This window comes from Syngnathus typhle, linkage group LG9 (genome assembly GCF_033458585.1).
Source record: "Syngnathus typhle isolate RoL2023-S1 ecotype Sweden linkage group LG9, RoL_Styp_1.0, whole genome shotgun sequence".
Taxonomy (NCBI): domain Eukaryota; kingdom Metazoa; phylum Chordata; class Actinopteri; order Syngnathiformes; family Syngnathidae; genus Syngnathus; species Syngnathus typhle.
The window spans coordinates 9,190,554-9,211,688 of record NC_083746.1 but is presented as its reverse complement, the minus strand read 5'-3'; the positions used below and the strand labels follow the sequence as shown (position 1 = coordinate 9,211,688).

Genomic DNA, 21,135 nt, shown 5'->3' with positions numbered 1-21,135 from the left:
TCTATGAGTGCTCTAATTCAAATGATTAAATTAGTATTTCATGACAATTTCCATAATTGTCTTGTTCTATTTAACAGCCAACACCGGGCGTAAAAATTTGTAACATATATTAATTATTTGGTGTCTCAATTAGCGGCTCACTCATTCATGGCCGAGAGGAAATATTGCTTTCCACATTCTTAGCCTAACCGAGACTGCGCACAGAATATTGATGATATTTTATATTGACCTGCTTCTGATATGCAACATTGTGAAATTAAATCAGCTACATTTCTCATCCTGAAGTTTGGCTTTACTTCTGTCGTATGTGCAAGCGTTTATGATTTACCTTTCCTCCATCTGCATTATATTCCTTCTCATTGACGTCAAGCAAGCGGGCTAATCCAAAATCGGTGATCTTGATGTGGTTGGGGGATTTCACCAGGACGTTGCGGGCTGCCAGATCCCTGTGGACCAACCTACGCTCCTCCAGATACATCATCCCCTGCAAACACGTACATCGTACAGTACATTTACTTTATATTCTTCTCATTCATATGCAACACGCAGTCATGCGGGCATCGATACGTACTGGCAGTGACCTGCACAAATGAACACACGCAAGATTGAATCCAGTTCAACATCGCCGTCTGTCTTGGCATCCTCATCGATGTAATGTGATACGGCCGTCGAGACCTCATTAGCTTTTTCGTAATTATTGTTGTAATTATCATTACTACCACACTGTTATTTTCCCACAAATTCTCATCAATCAACAACCCGACTGTGGAAAATTGCAATAACGTGAACCTCCATAAGTGTAAAAAAAAAAAGAGTAGGCTTTTCAATTAAAACAGAAGCTATAGGAGGAAGAACACCCATTTTACCATAATAAATCAAGAAACCATCCAGTCTGACATTGTCTGTGTTACAAGTTTGAAGTCATTATCTGCTTAATTAAGGCTATATATGATTTTGTTTGGCAAGTCAGGAAGCAAACGTTCTCACTCCAACACAGTCATAAAAATGATATAAAACTTTGTATATTGTTTTACTTTGAATCAATAATACATATCTCATTTCTTATACAAACAAAATAGAGCGGGCCCGTCATAGATACCATACAATAACTTTCGACGATTTGTAAAGATATCTCCCTTCTCTCAAAATCCAATTGTATGCCTAGAGTTGTCAGTTGATGAAAAAGCCACCAGATCAGCAATGTCAGGGGACAAATCCTTTGGGGACTACCGAAAATGTCACCACAACGCTATCTGTGTCACCAGCCAATCATCACTCGCGGAAACGGACCGACCGATCAATAAGACGACATTCTACTCCTGAGCTTTGTTGCTCCCCACAAACTCTTCCTAAAATGATTGTTTTTTTTAGGGTTTATTTATTTTGTCTGCTCGTTTAGAAAATGTAGTTTTACCTCTGACGTAGATGATTAAAGTTTTTGACAAGGCCCAATTTAATTAATTGATCGTTGGAGCAAGAGAGAGAGAGCGGGAGAGAGCAAGAGAGAGCGAGAGAGAGCGAGAGAGAAGATAATCCACAATCTATCGCCATGCTAGATATTACACCTCAAGATGCACAATGCCTTTAAATCTTTAAATCTTTGGGGATCAAACATGGAAGAGCAGCAGGAAGGAAAAATCTCACGACTTTGAATACAAGAGAATTTCCATCACTTATGTATTTACCAACATGTTATGAAAGGGTGGGTACAAGGATTCTTACTTCCCATTCATTGTCATATACCAGGTCCATAATTTTTTTTGTACCCCACAAGGTTAAAAAAACAATTGAAAAGAAAGAATGAATGAACGAAATAACAAGAGGAAAAAAATAAAGGACAAACAAGAGGAGAAAACGAATGTACATGTCCGAATACTTTGTGCTCAGCCGCACAGTAGAGAAGTTATTTAGGCTTATTGCACAGAGTGAGAAGGAAAAAATACAAAACAATATTTCTCTCCAATGTGTTTTGGGAAGACAGATGTGGCGGTGAATAAAGTGAAGGGCTCGAGATCAAATCAATAGCTGAAGAGAGTGGCCAGGTAGCGCCCATTCTTCACCACTTGGCACTTCCCATTGCAGTTAATTCTGACAAGAAAATAAATACACAGAGGAAGCTGTCAAGACATTCCAACGCCACGTGGGACACTCCCAACGTGATTCACGAGGAAACACTCCTAATAAGATTCAACACTCGCTTTGAGATGTGTGTATGACTTTCTGTTTTTTTATGGTCACACTATCTAAACTGTTTTTCATCCTCAGCGGGCAAAGAAACTGATTTGTTGAATAATCCAAATCACGACAACAATAAACGGAAACCTCTTTCACCGCATCGTTATCAGGTTTTATTTTTTTTTGTTGTTGTTTAATCTTTGTATAAAACATGACACGTAATGTTTGGAAATGAAAGTTATTTGACGAATTGGAAGGATGAGAGGAAGTCTGGTTTGATTCACCTTTGGAAAATTCACATCAACAAAAGACGGTGTTTAAAGAGCTTCTGTTAAATCAGATGAAAGTGACAATGTAAAATATACTTTCCGATAAAGATAACCACATCTTGGTCAAGTTACCCAAAAAAACTGAAGAACTATAGAAAATGGATGCATGAATGTTTTCCTGTGGCCTCAGTTCTCTACTGTACAAACAAATCAATTAGTTTACTTGAAACATCTTCATTAAAGGCATTATTTCAGATGCAGCTTTTGGAGTGGATCTAATTTAATTGTGCAGATACAATAAAGCTAATTTCATGGCTGGTGATTTTAAATCAAATTAATAAATCACCCTCCCTAGGTTTAATCCTTTAAAAGCAAAGGAGATTTTGTCGAAATACCAGAGTTGGTTCAAATAGTACATTAACCAAAGTAGATTCTCTTTGAAAAAACTGTCTGTAACTCAATCTGTTCAGAAACTAGGCCATCCGTGAACCGAGTTTATACTGTATTTGAACTGCTTCATTTACTCATTTTCATAAAGGATGACGGTATTTCTCAAACATACCGGATGTTTGGTTACCCTTTCTGTGTGATCATATGACGACTGAACATAATCGGAGATCTGTGGCATCGGCGCATCATTTGGCTGATGAAGCACACGCGTAATGAACGCTATGGATAAAAAAAGATCCCAGTGGGCATGGGAGAGGGTGAATCATTGTTTAAGGAATGAGGTGTGACAAATCAGACCAACGTGGGAGAGGAACAGAAATGATTACACAGTACTGATGAAAGCAGCTTTTCTTTCAATTTGAACTAGCATGTCAGAATGGATTTAAATGATGACGCTGGGGGAAAGCTTCAATATGAAGCAGCAGACTAGGTAAGCAGGAAGTACGAAGGGCAGACTTTGTGTTGATGAATTTATTCCCTCTGATGAATGCCAAATGCAACAGATATAATTAGCAAGCCTACAGCACATATATTGGAGTTCCTACCCGTATGTGAGCGTCATCAATTTATATTTAAAACGACAGCATATAAAGACCACAACAAAGGTGAAAACAGCCCGGTAAATATTAATTCAGTCAGTTGACAACACTCAGCTCCCAAGGTATAGGCCAACTCATATTGTTCAATTTCACTTGCAGCCTGTTTAGACAGCAAACAGGTTGTGTCGAAATGTATTGCTCACATAGCCGGTTGCACCGAATTGTGGAAGTGATAGAACACAGCCATGAAATAAATCTAGATTTAATAAAATAATTCTGAGAAAATGAAAAAGTCACAAGTCATGCCCATCTCTGTTGTAGTTTCTTCTAAATAAAGACTAAAAAAAGAAGTCTTTCTTTATTAATAGACAATTTAAAGAAATAATGTTTGATTTATTTTAGATTTCTAAAAAAAATCTTTATTAAAAAACAATTTAAAGAAATAATATTTAATTTATTTAAATTTTTTTAAAAAGTCTTAAAATTCTTAAAATAATATTTAATTTAATTTAAAATATTCAAAAACAAAACAAAAATGCAAATAACTGTCTTGATTACAAAATTGCCAAATTGAATCATCATTTTAATCCACGCATCTCTGCAGCGATGTTGCTTGCAACGTAACATCATGGGTGAAAAACCTAAAGGCCCTTTGATGAAGGTTTCTTGAAAGTTCAATGAGGTGAGAAAGATCCCCTTTCTTCCTGGTGGGAATTACCGTCTCATTTCTTAATAGATCGACCCACTGCTGTGAATTTTCCCACGCTGTCAGAACCCATACCTTCACAATTGTAATGTTCTAATCACATTGCGTTCTTGGAGCCTATCACTCTCTGGCACTTCCATGAAGATCAAAGTACACATTTTTAACATGGTAACTTCTTGACCATCTTCCTTGTTTATTTACAAATAATCTTCTATTAAGTTTACCAGAGCAATAGAAATGAACACCCACCCCAGAGGAAGACAAAGGACAAATTCCAAAGTGTACAGAGGAATTTTTTCACACCCACAAACTGTGTTCCAGACATTTTTGGCGTCTTGTTACTACGAGTGTGTGGCTGTTGCCAGAAAGCTGGTGTGCCAGGACCCTGCAGGCACATTTGGGATCAGGTGGCACATTCAAACCATGAGCCAACAACATGACCTTGTCCTGCAAAGGCCAGTCCAGCCCGGTAATGGGGGCGGGAGGGACTTTTAGAGTGTTAGAGGAAGCAAAACCATCAGACACCAGATGGATATGTTAATACACTTGGCAAACGTTTTACGTACTACTATGATTTTCAAACTATTATTTTTTTAAATATTTGCTCTGCATTTGTAGATCTTTCCTATGATAAACTTCTGTAATCCAGATAGTTCCTTCAACACAGCGATAGGATTTATGCAATTAAACGACACCAAGAGACCCAAAGAGGCCATCTGCTTGACATATTTAGCATTTTTATTTTACTGTTGTATCTGAAAAATAAAAGTTGGCCCATTCCCATAAAAATTAACGGCGAGTTAACTGATGTTGACGGTGCTCCTCGTTAATATTTTCGACCTAACGGTTAACATCAAACGTACAATGATACACCCATCAGTAAATTATTTGTTTGAAGAAGTTACCAGTCTAAGCCTTTACGCTAAATGCAGTCCAACTTTTAGTTTTTTTAATGAGAGGAAATTTTCAAAACAAGAAATATTCTAATGACATTTTTTAATGTAATAGTTCAGCATGTACTTTTATATGAGCCATTTATATTTTTCCTGATGAAACACCTTCATAAAATGACATCCTTAATCGCATCGGTTGCACATTGACTGTCACAAGCTCGGGTTATGACGAAGGTTGTCGACAGAATCTATTCATACAGCTGTTCTAATTTCTTCCGGGCATTGGTACTGCTCTCTTTCTGCTGAGCTAATCGCCTTCTTGTGTTCAAGAGTAGGCAGCCCATTTTGGTTGTGCTTTCCAGCGAGGCAGCGTGGGGATCGCCTCAGGCTGTTTGCAATAGGGCAGATGAGTTGAAACACACTTTGCTTACAAACATTCACTGCGCCTGGTCGAAACAATATAATCTTTTTCCCCACACAAGAATGGCTTTAAACTGTGAGGTTTATTTTGAAATAGATATCACAATGCAGTTTGTCCAATGCACTATGAATACTAAACGACTACCAGTTGTTATTCTGACCCTCTCAAAAAAACAAAACAAAATTAGATGCACAAGTTAACTGCCACTATTGGGAAAAAAATGTGTGGCATTATGGGAAAAAAAAAATCTATTTGTAGCATTTAGCCTAGATTTCACTAATATATTTGAATTACTATGAATACGTTTGAATGACTTTGGATACCGTTCCAACGACATTCAAAATGATTACTTCCACAGTGGCGGTACCTCGCCTTCCATAAAATACAACACATTAAATATACGCTTTGCTAAAAATACCAGGCATGGGAGAAGAACTGCCCTGGGCTAACAGAATGTACAACACACAGTCTATGCAAATTGGGAATAGTGGCAAAACAAATGCAGGCCATCTTTCCAAGTAAAGCAACCAATCGGAACAGTCTAAGACGCATTTGTTTATACAGCTGCACAAAGCAGACGCTGCAACCTAGACTAAAATTTTCATCATTATCTGTGTTGTAAGACCCAATTTATATTTCAGCAAAAGTGCTCATTTGACCACCGCTATGTATTCCAGATCATTTGTCACAGACGATCAAGGACATTTTGTGGCCATTTTGTGGCTACAATATAGGAAGTCCATGAATGTGAACATCTAAATAGACAGTTGTCACATTGCAGGTGTGTTTGGTAAGCTTGAGAGAAGCTGAGGTCAAGAAGAGAGAATAGAATATTCTACAGCTTCTTCCTCTGAGCCTTGGGATGTGTCGCTGTGTACGTGCCTGGATGGACGAGTGGGAGAGTGTGACACCTTTATAGCCAACTTCTGTCATGTGAGTTTGAAATGTTTCTTTGGTAAAATAAAATAAAATAACAATGTTGAACTGAAGAGCCAATTAAGGAAACCGATAGTTTGGTGTCATTTGCTTCAAAACAACCTTCAGCTCTAACAATTCAACAAAGCATCACCTGGGATTTTGAAAAAGAGCCGCAAGCAATGAAAAAGATAACATTAAGCTTTTCAGATATGCTTGAAAATGTCCACAGACACCGGCGTGAAGATTCTGGTTAATGGCAGATTAAAATAAATTGTCATGGAGACAATTCATGTATAACACCTTTTGATAAATATTGTCCACTGTGATATAAAGTAAAACACCTCATGCAATTCTGCTACAGAAAATGTAAACATTTAGCAAGACACTTTGACTTGCTACTACAAAAAATAAAGAATACAAAGAAGAAAAAGCACAATGACTTTCAAACAAAAATTCAGAGCAAAAGCTCACAACTTCAATCCTGTTGTAGTAATTTGGATACTTAAAGGCTTACATGCCCATCGGATATGTAAGCTGCTTGTACTCTCATACATTTCCCACAATGCCCTACCTCATCTGTGTGTGTGTTTGGAAAAGACAGTGACAGACTGAAGGTCTGAGATACGGTTGCTGCCACGACAGCAAACAGCAATAACAAGCTGTCACCACAGCGAGTTAGTGCTGGACTAATCGGTTTCTTTCTGTAATTTTTTTTTCTCACTTTTGAGGGGAATCTTAAAATCCGCACATCTAGGACTCAATTAAAATAATTTATTGTAGTGGAGAGCCGGGTTGTATCTTTCAGATTGATGCAATGGGACTTGCAAAGATAGTAAGTCACCAGTGCATGTAACGCTGGGATTTCAATTCTGCTAAATATCGTGAAAACTGGGTGCTAAAAGCTTAAGAAAACAAAAGTCCTTGGATTCATGTGCAAACCAGTTTGCACCAAGCAAACAGAACATGCAAAGGGTGACATTAAAGCACACCGTCCCATGGAAACGTAGCAAGATAAAACAGAATAACATCAAGTGTGCCTACATCACAGCGCTGATAAATCTGCTCATTAGTAGATCTCTTGAGGTGGTGATCATTACGAAGATATGGCGCTGGTGACAGAGGGGGAGCGCCGAGATTTACCTCTGGCAGTGAAGTTCTGTCACTTGGAAGAGACCAGCGTACATAACACAGTGCGAGCCAAACAGAATTGATGCAAACACAGACGATGTCTTATTCGAGAAATTTGGGAACGTGACTTCTGTTGGAGGTTATGTGCATGAACTTGCAAGCAGCAAAGAGACATGATTCACCAATGAGCTTAAGATTGGCTTTAAATCACTGCCATATTTTTTTTCCCAGAGACTCGCAAATCCAATTGAAATCCATCACCGATGATTAAAAGCGATGACGATACAATTGCAAATGTGCCTCATCACCGAAGATGCTGTAACAAATTTCTTCATACACTCCCCAAAACATAAAGATAATGGAAAACACCTAAAAAGGTTTTGACATTTACCTTAGCAATCTGGACACACCAGTTGAGCAACAGCTGTGATCCGATGTTGTCCTTATGCTCGTAGACGTAGTCGAGAAGGCAGCCGTGAGGCATCAGTTGCGTAACCAGCTGGATTGTTGGACTCAGGCAAACACCCAGCAGACGTACCAAGTGAGGGTGCTCCATGCTGGCCATAATTAGGGCCTCCTGAAAGAGACACATTTGTATCTGATGTGTTTTATGAACATTGGATTCAAAAGCGCAGTTGAACTTGAAAGGTTGAATAATGGAGCAAAAGAAAATTGTAGTAAAAATTACACGCAGTCAGTTTTTTTGTTGTGTGTCAAAAAAAGCAGTTCAAAGACTCAGCATACCCTGTTTACGAGTTAACCAGCAAAGATCACAAGGCACCTTATTCTGTTTAAAGATCAAGATTCTCCTGAAGGAGTCAGGTTCCACCCAAGTCAGAGAGTGTAGAATTTTATCTGATCGTAGAATTGTATTTTACTATAATGGATGGTTGCACAACAGGATTCTTGCCTTTTTTTAATGTAATAAATACACAATTGAGTTAGTCCCATTATATTCTATCTAAGGACGTTAATTTATGGGTTAATTCCTCTCTAGCCAGCTCGTAATGTAACACGTGCAACACATTACGTTCATGCGCTTTTGTGCATATCAGGCAGAGCGACATGTTGTACGTGTGACACGTCTTGTAAAGCTCCGGTGAACACCGACAGGAGTGATATCACAAAAGAGGATTAATACGTTGCAAGTATCACAAGGCTTGGATAATAAGATGGTGCAGAGATAGGAGCAGTAGGATAAGAGGAATTTATGATATGTTTAGATGATAAACACAATACCAGCAAAGTATATTTGCTTAGACTGTACTGGATACTTTACTGGATCAAGTTGGTGTACTGTATAGCTATACTTCTATGCTCTCATAATATAAAATTTAGTTTCTCCTTTGGTTGCCAAAACAAGCTCTGAAAGCACACTGCATTAATTATAACAAACACTGAAGGACGGCCAAAGTAAGTGTAAAAAAAAAATTGTGCAATTGGGTCACTTTCCGAATGTGTGTGTCAGAAGTGTGTGTGTGTGTGCTAATGAGAATCATTTCATCTGCATTGCATCATCACTAAGAAATAAGCTTGATCTTTTTCGGGTTTTCTTTTTAAAACAAGATGAACTGTGAATATTGGGAAAATGGAATTTACTGAATGCGCAGTGGATGTTAAAATCTAACGAGTCATGGCAATTAGAAATGAGGAAATTGTAATTGTATTTACTCACGTCCATGAACTCCACATTTGCCTTGGGCCCCGTAGCTTCGTTGAGGATTTTAATGGCTACAGGTATCTTAACTGTCTCACCTTCAGGAATCCAAATTCCCTAGAGAGAAATACAAACAAACAAACATGGAGTGAATGAGAGCTCAGTTAACCCTTCAAAAACATTTTCTTTTTATATATATGACTTAAGCGTAAACCAGAATGTACAACTCTGAGAACAACCATTTCCACTTGGTCAGTTTTAAAAAGTTAACTTATTGATTAACGTTAGTGACAATATTTCAGTCACACCCCCTCCCATCCCCACAAGCTTTATTCCTGAACACCCTTTTCCACTTTCATGTTAAATAACGGCTATGTTCTCTCTGTCTCAATTAGTAAATTGATTACTCCTCCACCCTTGTCACCTATTTTATCTCCTTCCTTTCAACCCGTCATACAAAATCCCACCGGGGTAGTAGGTACTCTGATGAAATAGTGCATGCTGAACGATTAAAAGTTATTTTGTCCTTCAAAAAGGGGGCAAAACTATTTTATCATGTTGAAGGATCCAATTTCAACTGTGATTAAAGTGATTTAGCAGCTGCCAAAATGGTCAAATCATTTAAAAGAGGAGGGAGAATTCAAGTGGCTCTCAATTTTTCAACAAGCTTCAAATGAGTTGCACTGCCGCCAGATAACCCGCCGCCCCTCCCCCTTTTCCTCCCTGCCCCCCCTATGACACCTCCACTAAAGTTGGGCTAATTATGGCGCACTGAGATTTAATTTAATCAAATTGAACTGCGTTTCTGAGTAAAAAACGTCAATATTTCAGCAAGCTCATAAAAGTTCATAATCCTAATTGTCCTGTGCTACTCTTTATTTTACCACCCACTCCCACATTAATAAAGGGCTTTTTATTGGCTTAAAGACATTTTTAATTTGACCTCATTATTAAACCGTACCACATCCTGCCAATGGGAATATTACAGTGCTGTTAAATTCTGATCAGGGGCAAAAGAAACAATGCCCACCCAAGACAAACATGCTACAAGTGGACACGTTGTTTTACCTTGTATACTGTCCCAAAGGCCCCAGAACCGAGGATCTTGACTCTTTTGAGTTCTGTCTCTTTCAAGATTCGTAGCTGAGCTTGGTTAGGTGCTGTCCCACTTGGTGTCAAAGGTTCCACCAGCTGTCAAAACAGAACATAACACTCAGAGTTATTAATTACACTGCAGTGGCTGGTCAATACTTAAGAAATGGTTAAAAATGACCATTACATAATTTCCAACCTTTGACTTCACACTGTTGTATCATCACTTCTCTTGCACAACAGAGCAATAAATACAAGTGGGAGGAAATTAGAAAAGGGAAAAAAAAGGACCTTTACAGAAATGAAACAATGGGAAGGCAGCAGTGAGGAATCAGTCAGCTGACTTGCTTAGAGAGGCAAAATCACACAAAACGGAAGCAATATAAGGAGGATTAGGGAAAATGGTAGCCGGTATCCGAGATGAGCGGGCTGGGAGGCAAAGATAATCACAAAGTGTAAATCAGCCAGACATGAGTCGGCAGGCCCGTTTGCCTCTGGCTGCTGGTTGTTACAGTTTGATTAAAAACAATAGCAATCTTTCAGTGAAACTGAATAATAAATCAACATCTGGAGGGTACCACACACAGACGCACACAAACAATCCCGGATGAGCAAACAGGCTGCAAGGAGCTGTCCAGCACGGTGGTAGTGCTCCCGCATAAGAGGAGCTGTCCACATTCTCACTCTAACTACTGGTGCTGAAATGCCACACAGGAGGAGCTGTCCACACCCGCACTCTAACTAGTGGTGCTGAACCGTTGCATGCGATTTTTTCAACTGGGTTAAACAGCAAGTAAAAAAGGGTCCAACCAGCAGGCCCAAATTTTTGCTCCTCTTTGCGGCTTACATTAGCTCGGAATCGTAAAGGTTCCTCCCACATGGCAGCGGATCATAACATGCTTGGCTACTTTTCTCCCTAACTTTCAGCAAGTTCAGCAGTGCTCAACTTCCCGCCTGCTCTACCCACTCCTTCTTCAAGCACCTGCTTCCCTTTGACTATGTGTGCCATTATCCACTGCCCTATCACTCTCCACCTCTTGAGATTCATCCATGGATGAAGCACCTTTTTTTTCTGTAGGTAGACAACCACAATAGGAGGTCGGAATAGAAAATGTAAAGGTAATGTTTGCCAGAGCTGCCACTTTTGTGAAGCACTGGACCAACCACAGCGAACTCCGACTTTATTTTTGAGTCTGTTCTCCCATAAGGACCTTACTCACCTCTGTTTCCAGGAAGCGACGAAGGGCTCGCTTCTTCTTAATGTTGGTCCGGCGCACGGACACCGCCACACTCAGCACAAAGATAACCACCATGAAGAGGCTGCCAATCACCCCTGCTGCGATCAAAGGGGTTCTGAGGACAAAAATTTGGCATAGCAAGAGAAGGAGGAAACATGGTATAAATGAGTGGAACGGCTGAAGAAGGAGATTTTGTCATCACCGTTGTGAGCGTAATCACAGTTAGTGACACCATCTACTGTCTGTTTTGCATATGGAGAAAAACAAAAGAGACACGTATATAAGTGGGTGGATTGTCTCGATGTGTCCTGTCAGTGAGCGCTGACAAGTCCAAGCTGTTCCCATGTGTTATGTTAAGTCATATGTTCTAATGATACATGGTAGACAATGGATGGATGCAATGCCCTTTACATGACTCAATAATGTTCCTGTAAATCTACATCACATTATCTCTTTTTTTCCCCCCGCCACAGACAAACATCAACATCAGAAATATGTAACTAAGTCCATCAAAGAAGGCAGCCTTGATTAAATAAAATGATAAAGAACCACGGATGAGAGTAGTCAATTTTACCGAGTGAATACAGAGTGACATCTTAATCAAATGTCCTTTCACTGAAATATTGGCCTATTGTGATAATGAATGTGTGATAAGCCGCTTCAAATCATGCTCAAAAGGAGACGCTGCCATTGGGCGGCAGATTTACAAGACATGTGACACCCAAGCTACTGGATGAGCTCGACGTTGAATGTAGCACAGCAACTGCTATCAGAGATCTGATAAGAGCTGATCCGCCCAACAGGTCAGCTGAGTTACATTCGGCTGCTGCTCCTTCTTTATCCTGTTAGCCATGTGTCTCAGTGGTGAGCAGAAAAGTTGAGATTTTCATCAGTTCTCTAAAGCTTCCCCAGGATTTGTAGTTATGTATCTACTTCACCATCATTTGCCCTCAGTAAAAGGATGCCTATTCATTAATGAAGAAGCTGCTAAAAATAGATCGGCAACAGGAAGTGAAAGTAGAAATAAGGTGAAATCACCCTCCCACTCGGCAGCTATAACAACTCCCACTTCTATAAAGATTTTCGACAAGATTATTGTATATGCGTGATTTTTTTTTTCCTTTCATACACACAAAGGTCAGAGGTCACTGATGTTGCGCAGGGCCTACTGGTTCATCATTTTTGTTGTATTTCATTCAAAAGCCATTTAGTAGTATGAGTTTGGGAAGAGCAGTATCGGATCAGAATTGAAAAAATTGTATCTGACACACCTAATTCATGGGCATAACTGTTGGAGATGGATGTGATTGTCTCTATGTATTCTCTGCACAGCACTACAAGCATGCTGCGGTTTAGAGTTTGGACGGTAACAAAATACTAATATTGTACCTGTCCATCCAGCCAATACAGTCTTGGGGTCTTGGCCCAGTGCACCTACAAAAACATAATGAAGGGAAGTTAAAAGGTGTCTGAAAAGTGTATGAGTGTGTTATGAGCATGGTCAAGAAACAAATTAAAATCAAATCTCAATGCGCCATTATATATTTCAGTGAATGTAAACAATTATAAAGTTTTACAATATACACAGCCACATTTTAACAAATATTTAGCAAATAAAAGAGGTACTAAGGCAAACTTTTTTCCACGTAGCAGATTAGCTTGTGTGAGGGATTGAGATTGAAAATAAATTAAAAAAATGGATAAGGGGCAACAATACAGGACATTGGTTGAAGTCCTGCTTTGTCACTTCATTTTTGTCTGATCCCTCTAATACCCCCGGCTTGTCTTCTTGAGAGGTAGAGCTGCTTATGAAGCTGTACCTGTGACAAAGTGTCAGGCCGGTGTTTTCCATTTACGACTACATTGTTATGCTCCAGTGAGCCGGGGGGCTGTCACTCAGGAAAGGAGAAATAACACACTCGAATGACACACGCTCCCCGTGGAGTAAAATATGAAATCTAGCCTCACCAACCAGTGTTGAATATTACAGGGAGAGATGAGTGGCTATAGTGAGTGATGGAGAGAAACGTGAAGGACTCGGCTGATTTTGTTCATTCGCTCTTCTATCTCATTTTCTCTATCATGCCTCTATTGCTCTGGTCTTGAAAGATGTCATGATATAAATATGTTAGAAGAATGCAGTATGAGAATGAGAAGAATGGAGTCATTGTAACAATAGAATCTAAATACACGGTATGTTGCTTATGTACTCTCGTCACCCTTTGAATTTTTTTTTGTACGCCAAAAAATCCTTCAAATTTAGTCCTTTGATGATACTCGAGTTTCAGCATTTGAAAATACACAGGAGCGTCTTCATCAAGTCTTTCATTACTTACCCTTGTGTGCAGTTAGCATGGCAGGGATGACACTCGTTGTTGCTTTCTGCATACTTAAAGATGAAACTGTTTGCGCCTTGCACCCCGTCTGGGCACTTTTCCACACAGTTAGGACCATCCTTAAAATGGATGCATTTCTCACAGTTCTCTGGGCCCTGCAGAAATAATCACAAAATATTTTTATGCGGCTGTAGTGAAATTATAAAAGCAATCAATTATAAAATCCATTACAAAAATCAAGTCCAAACATGTCATTTTTACTTGGAATTATCGATCCGTCCATCCGTCCATCCGTCCGTCCGTCCATCCATCCATCCATCCATCCATCCATCCGTACATCCATCCATCCGTCCGTCCGTCCGTCCGTCCATCCATCCATCCATCCATCCATCCATCCATCCATCCATCCATCCATCCATCAAAAAATTGTCTTCAATTAACCAATCTTGTTTGTAAAAGTAAAATGGACACCATTAAAAGAAACACACAACATAATCAGCAAAACCCAGTATTTCTAACAGATAAATGAGTGGACAAGTGTGTGTGGAGAGCCAAAAGCAAATGAGAAGCATAAAGCAGTGTGAGAGGAGCAAGCTCATAATAACCATTGCTCAAAGCACTCACTATGACCATAACAATCCGCCTCGAAGAGGATTTATGGTACTAATATATCCGAGGAAGGAGTTAAGGAAGGAGAGAAGTGTTCTTTCACACAATCAACAGGCTTGAAGAACATCTAATTGCCAAATGGCACACATGCACCCACACTCATATATGACCACATTGTATTTCATCTGCAAACCGTCCAATCATAGGATCTCAGCCTAGGTGCAACCCAATCACTGTCAAGATCGCCTTGTGCTATTTCTGTGATTAGAAAATTACTGTACATGTATAATTCCATTTAAGAGCAGTATGAAGGTGAATGAGTTTGAAGCAGAGGGGATTGTCATTCAGAAAAACAACCTTATTGATCTTTCTCGTGATAGTCATCTCATATGGCGTCTACAACACGGCCTGCCATGCTCACAAATGTGGTCATATCCCCGGGACACACTACACGGGGCATTAGGCCAATCAAATCACTTTGTGTAAACTCTAATGTAATTGCTATGGGCTCTGCAAGCATAACACGATTGGCGTAATCCATTTGGTCGCCGCTGCTGCACACGCGGTTGCTACAAGGGTGCAACAGGTTAATGTGAGACATTCCCATCATACACTGCATGACAGAAGACAAGGGAGGGAGGAAAGGGCTTGTGTGCACAGGTGCAGACATGTCTGTAGCACTAACTGCTTTTTTTTTTTTTTTTTTTAAACATATGGGGCCAGAATGTCACATAAAATCATAATTTGAATTAAAAATAAAAATGACAGCTCACTGGATGAAAAGAAATTACGACATAGCGGTAGGTGAGTAATTAATTTTATTGATTTATTCATTTTTTTTTCTCATAGTGACAATTTATTTAAATAAAATATATACGTTTATTCTACTTAATGCTTAGAAAATCGTTTTCAGGGCTTATTTGCCTTGAGAAAAAAAATCAGAAGGGAAAACAAAAAAAGAACAAAAATTTCAATAGTTTATTGGTATTTGTATTGCGAATGGGCAAAAAATGATAAACATCAGATCATATATATTTTTTTAAATAGTCAGGCCAATCTATTGAAAAACACTGAAACACCAACGCCATTTATTTTATTTTTATAAATATTTTACCGAGAGACATAAAGGTTGAGCACTGATTTGTCCCAGGCAATAATGGCACGTAACAGCAAATTTGAGGGAACTGGGAAAAAAAATATTTACTTATGAAAGCTTCACATAAAAACTCTGACATTTGCAACCTTAATGATTACAAGAATGACTTGACCAATCTTCTGAAAAGTGTAATTTGTCAACCTTGTGCCCTGACCGCTCCACACCTGTCAATCAAACAGCAAGATAAGCTTTTAAAGGTCTTCACTTGAGCGTGGGTGCTGTGCAGCACAGCCAGATGGAATTTTTTTTTTTCCCACTCTCTGACAAAGTCAGGCAGATAATAGAAAAAAAGCCTGCCTTTGCAATAATCCCCCCCCCCCCAAAAAAAAAATGCAGTGTAAAAAGTAAGACTGGAAATTAACTATGCATATATTTTTTTTCATTTTAACAAAATATTCCATCACCCATTTTCTCACCTAATATGAGATGAGTGATAATCTCCACATCAACATTCAGGTTGCTGACTCGAGTAGCGTACTTACCGAACCGTGGCAGGTCAAAGAGTTGCCGTCAGCGCGCTCACATTGGGGATCACACTCCACACACATTGACTCGTTGGCAAACTCACGAATCTCCCTGAGTGATAAGTCGGGCGGGAAAGACAATGCAAACGGCAGCTAGTTACGCAATATATAATATTAATATATATTCATAATATTTCCACATTTTTCACCACTGCTGCTTAGTTGTCACTGTATTTCTTTTTTTTTTTTTAGCCCTTTTCCACCTCTGATGCATCCGTTCGGTGCACGGAGGGTCTCAGATAAAGAGCAACACACCGATATAGATCAGTGCAATATGCAACAGCATTGGGACACCTGCAAGACGTGAGAAGAAATATTCAGTTGGGCCTCCCCCCTTAGCAGTGGGAGTTCAAACAAATGTTGCTAAAAATTGAATTGGTTCAAGAATGAAGATTCAAACATCTCTCCCAGATGTGTCCCAAGACTGCGTTGCCGTAATTCATAATATAAGCAACGGCACGGTGAGGGATTGCTTATGGTGCTGCGAGGGTGCAGGCGGTGCTGACGATTTTTTGGACAGGTAGGCACGGCGTGGCCCCGTGCGCAAGCAGTGACTGTGACACGCAGTGACACGCCTAGCCCCCCCGCCCTGTCCACACCTCCGGTCCGCCTCTTCCTCTTCTACCACTAGATTGTTCTTTCTAACAGTCAGTTATTATGTTGAATCATTTAAGGGGTTATTGGTCGAACTCACCAGAGGGAAGAGCTGTGTTGGGTGTGAGGTGGAGAACATCAAGCTAAATGTTCAAAGTCAAAAGATCCCCCTAATGACACTCCTCAGGGCTGCTCTTCAAAGTGACTTACCTTCACACTTTAAATTGTTCTTTTGAACCGTCGGAGTTATCAACTATTAATTACTATCCTGAGTGGCTTTAGAATATTGCCGGACTTAAAAGCTACTGTTGAAACTTTTATTATGACTGACAGCTTATGCCACAATTCTGTTTCATGGAAAGTATCATCAGTTCTGGTAATTGCCTACAGTCATTTTCATACATTTTATATAGGCAGAATTCTAAATGCAGCTCTTGTATTGAATCTCATGTGATTATTAATACAAAAAATAAATAAATAAAAAATAAAAATTATTATTATAATTATTATAACAATAATAATGTAGCATTTAGCATCGGTGTAAAATCGTTTACATAAAAGTAATAATTAATAGTTCATCGCTAATCTCAATGCAGTTTTGTCAAGAATAAATAAGGAAGGCTAGAAGATATTCCTGTAAACACGACTTACCCTTCATACAGGTTGCATTGTTCCACACAACTTTGTCCCCTGCTGAAGTCCCTGCACGAGAGACATTGGTCTGGACCGGGACCCCAACATCCAGAGTCGGAACATAACGGATCGCACACCTGATGCTCCTTGGCTGCTCAAGACACAAAATCAATTTGTACACATTGTCATGAAAAATGCAAATGGGAAATTGTTTCATAAGTGTAGATTGGATACAAAATATTTAAACCACCAATTTTTAATACGACATATTGGCGGGGAAAATGTTGTGTTTGTGTTTAATATATTCTTCATCCTTTTGAATGTATATGTAAAAAGTGTGAGTGAAAATGTGTGGAGCTACGCTGCTCCTTTATAAAACTACAGAGTCAACAATGACAGAGGGCGAGAGAGAAACAGGATGTTCTTTTAGTCAGTTTGTTTGAATAGAAAATCAGGAGAGAACATTCCAACTTCAGGGTCTGGCAGCTTGAAATAAGTCGTTCAACAGTAGAACACAGCATCCCCCAAAATATGGCATTTTAAATTGGTTACCAGTAAAATATATTGGCATCTGCTTCCAAAAATACACATCTGCCAAAGAGATTAAAGTGGCACCTGCATACTAAAAAAACATTGTTGAATGCTTGGAAAAGCATGAAAAGCTCCAATTAAAGCACCAATGAGTGCGCCTGGGATGAGATGAACCAAAATGTGTTGGCAACCATCTCAGTATTGCTGTAAATGTTTTACCTTTTGTCTTTGTTGTGTCTCTTTGTCACCTTTATGAACATAAATGACTTTTTTTTTTTGGTTACTTGCACACAAAAAATTGTGAACTAAATGAGGATGAAAGCTCCATCTTTGTCTGTCAGGTCCGCTTACAATGAAATACTCAAAGAAAAGGTTGCATTTATTTTTTAACACGTACTAGAGGATCAAAACATTTTTTTTTTTCCTTTGATGCGTCTGGTAAAGAGACGCTGATGGGTCTCGAGCTGACACGGTATTTTCAGGTTAGCGTCAAAACACTCAAACGGGGGCTTTCGTCTCAGAAGGATTTATGATACAAAATCCGGTAATGACTCTTTCAAACGGTGGCCTTTTGAAAAATACCATTGACCCTCTCGCAGCGTGACATTCTCTTTAACTATTTAACTTGTGTAGCATGCTTGCTATTGATTGCTATTTGATTTTTTTCTTCATGATTATGTTCTCTGTGACTTTAGAGCTGAACTTACAGCACGCCCGTGGGTCTCTGTTGTTGTGGGTCAAAGCTTTTTGGTTGGCCGCACGGAACAGTCGGGTCCAGTTGACTGTGTTGTAGTAGCACAGCTGGCTATTCTCTACAATGTGCACATTGCCCGCGCTGATCTCATGGAGGGACTGAAGTTGAAGTGATATGATGCCATGCTGCTTTAACACCAGCAGGGAGATTCCGCTGAGAGGGGAAGAGTAGGCGGATGGAAGAAAGGAAACAAAAAAGAAGAGGTTGAAGAAGAATCACATAGGAAGGGAATGGAAATGAATATGACTTTGATGTTTGTCTTTACTCAAGATCACACTTCTTTTTTTTTTTTTTGTTTGAATTTGATTAAAAAATTTCCCTTGACTACATTAATAACAATGTTGAAGGAAAGTGAAGTGCAAATTTAGAGCCACGTTTTGGTCAGAATATGAATTTTACTTTTTTAAAAGTGATTTCCTTTCTATGTCTAGATATTTGTGTTATACCAATTTTTGAGCAGAAACCTTATTGCTAATGTATTCTTTGTGTGTTTGGGTATTCTTGATGGACACGTGTGAGAACATCCATTAAGTTCTCTTTTAAATGTCAGAGAAAATTCTTAGAGCACATTCGAAGAAGAAAAATGAGTGGAAAATGAATGATCTTTAGTGATTCACTTGTCTGACATTTCAGGAACACCAAGAACAGTACAACACATAAGCAGACTTTATCGTTTCATCTTTTCGTAACACGCTGTTACGGCAAAGGCTGTTGTAAGAGTGTGATACAAATCATGTAAAATGTGTTTACAAAGTATTTAAAAATGTTTAAGTGTGTTTATACAACCAATTCAACTGTGTTTAAATTGCTTTTTAAAATGAAAGTTTGTTTTTGCACATAACACAGTTTTCATGGAATTTACCAAACTTTTGCAGAGCGATGTTACAAAAATAAATAAACCTGTATACCTGTAAAGCGATCTTCCCCCTATCGTTACCAAGTTGCTGAAAACACTCAAGTCTGTTATGTTGTCGGGCCAAGACTGGATGCTCAAAAATCCTAAATGAGGACACAAACACAGGTTATAATGAGTCACTGCCAATGACAGAACACAAAATATGGTGTGTGTTTGTGTGTTGGCATCCCTCGAGAAATAGCAGCATTCCAGGATACGTATAGTAGCCACGCTGCTCGAGGCTAGAGTTGGGTGCCAGCTGTGTGTCTGTCTCATCAATTCCCATACATCAACATTTTTTTGCATTTCCTTTAAGCGATCCGCATCTAAGTCGTTGAATCATTTAAAAAGACGAGGGAGCCGAGAGGGTGGATGTGGCTCATTTAAGATTTTCAATAATGGATTGAAAACTATGAAATATTCAGTAGAGACCAGTAGGAGGTACAATTCTCTAGCCAATATCAGAAGACAAACAAAATAAGTGGATGGGGGAGTAAGAAAGTAATATCAGGTGGAATAATGGATGGGAGGTGGAATGAACTGAAATGCAATGAAGAAAAAAAAAAAGCCTTTCTTGAAGATTAAAACACTTTGGTTATGTTTCCTTAATGACAAACACTTGCATCATAGCAAAGATGTGGTGGAGATAGCAATAAAATCATTGTGGATGAGATGGGCAGTGTTCTGCTTTCTCTAATCAATGAGCAATCAGACTCCATTAAATTAAACTGCATGTTTTTTTTCTCCTCCCTGAAGGATGCATAATGTTTACTCAGGAAAGGGGAGGGAGGTTGCTGAGAGGTAAAAAAAAAAAGAGATGAGGCAAATAAGGAGCCTCTTTTTTTTCTGTCAACAAGAGGCCAATAACCTTCAACGGAATTTTTATCAGTTTGTGGACATTCTTTTGTTTATAGTGTTCTCCCTGGAGAGCCGCAGCATCAGAGTGCTGTCGGAGGCATATTAAGAGTGTTTGATGAAAAACTGAGAAAAGACAAAAGTTAGGTAAATGTGAGGAGACACAAAATAAAATGAGATTACCATCAAGATGGCTACAAGGAAAGAATTCTTATTAAAATTATGCCATTAAGGAAGAAGTCATTTTGATTAAAAAACATTTTAGAACAAAAGTGTCATGTAATAAGATTGCGTAACATTTTCAGAAGTTGTTATAGACTCAGATGAAGACTGTGCTTCAAAAGAAGAAGACATGTCAAAATATCTGAAACATGCTTCAGTCAAAATGGATATTAAATGACTCTTCCTCCTCTTTTGTAACCATGAGGTTGAAAAAGCAAACGGTGGAGGATCTTACTCCCCCCCACCCCCTCACCAGGCAAAGGGAAAAGATCATGTATTTCAACAGATTCTGCTGAGAGCACATTCATGTCCAAACCAAAGTACAACATGTACGTCGCCACTTAGGAAGAAAAGGTCAACGCTCACAAGCAACGCTTCGGTAGGTTCGAGTTGTGGTAATTATACCACGGGTCCCAATCATGAGAACGCCACCACAAGACGGGTTGTTTTGATTCGATTGCCTACTCAACAATAAATATGTCGAAGAGACAATTAAAAAAAAAAAAAAGGGCGGGGGTGGAGAAGAAAGCAAGACGCGTG

General features: G+C 39.1%; 1 protein-coding gene across 1 annotated transcript in view; it reads right to left on the bottom strand.

The window, feature by feature from the left end:
* LOC133160117 (receptor tyrosine-protein kinase erbB-4-like) overlaps window positions 1-21,135 on the bottom strand; it is a 103,885-nt gene that overhangs the window by 8,915 nt on the left and 73,835 nt on the right. Inside the window, exons 11-21 of the mRNA XM_061287702.1 lie at window positions 19,532-19,622; window positions 18,577-18,776; window positions 17,357-17,489; window positions 16,070-16,163; window positions 13,823-13,977; window positions 12,876-12,920; window positions 11,469-11,601; window positions 10,225-10,347; window positions 9,175-9,273; window positions 7,891-8,076; window positions 329-484 (exon numbers count right to left, since the gene is read on the bottom strand). Coding sequence (XP_061143686.1) covers window positions 329-484; window positions 7,891-8,076; window positions 9,175-9,273; window positions 10,225-10,347; window positions 11,469-11,601; window positions 12,876-12,920; window positions 13,823-13,977; window positions 16,070-16,163; window positions 17,357-17,489; window positions 18,577-18,776; window positions 19,532-19,622 — 1,415 coding nt within the window. The remainder of the gene's footprint in view (window positions 1-328; window positions 485-7,890; window positions 8,077-9,174; window positions 9,274-10,224; window positions 10,348-11,468; window positions 11,602-12,875; window positions 12,921-13,822; window positions 13,978-16,069; window positions 16,164-17,356; window positions 17,490-18,576; window positions 18,777-19,531; window positions 19,623-21,135) is intronic.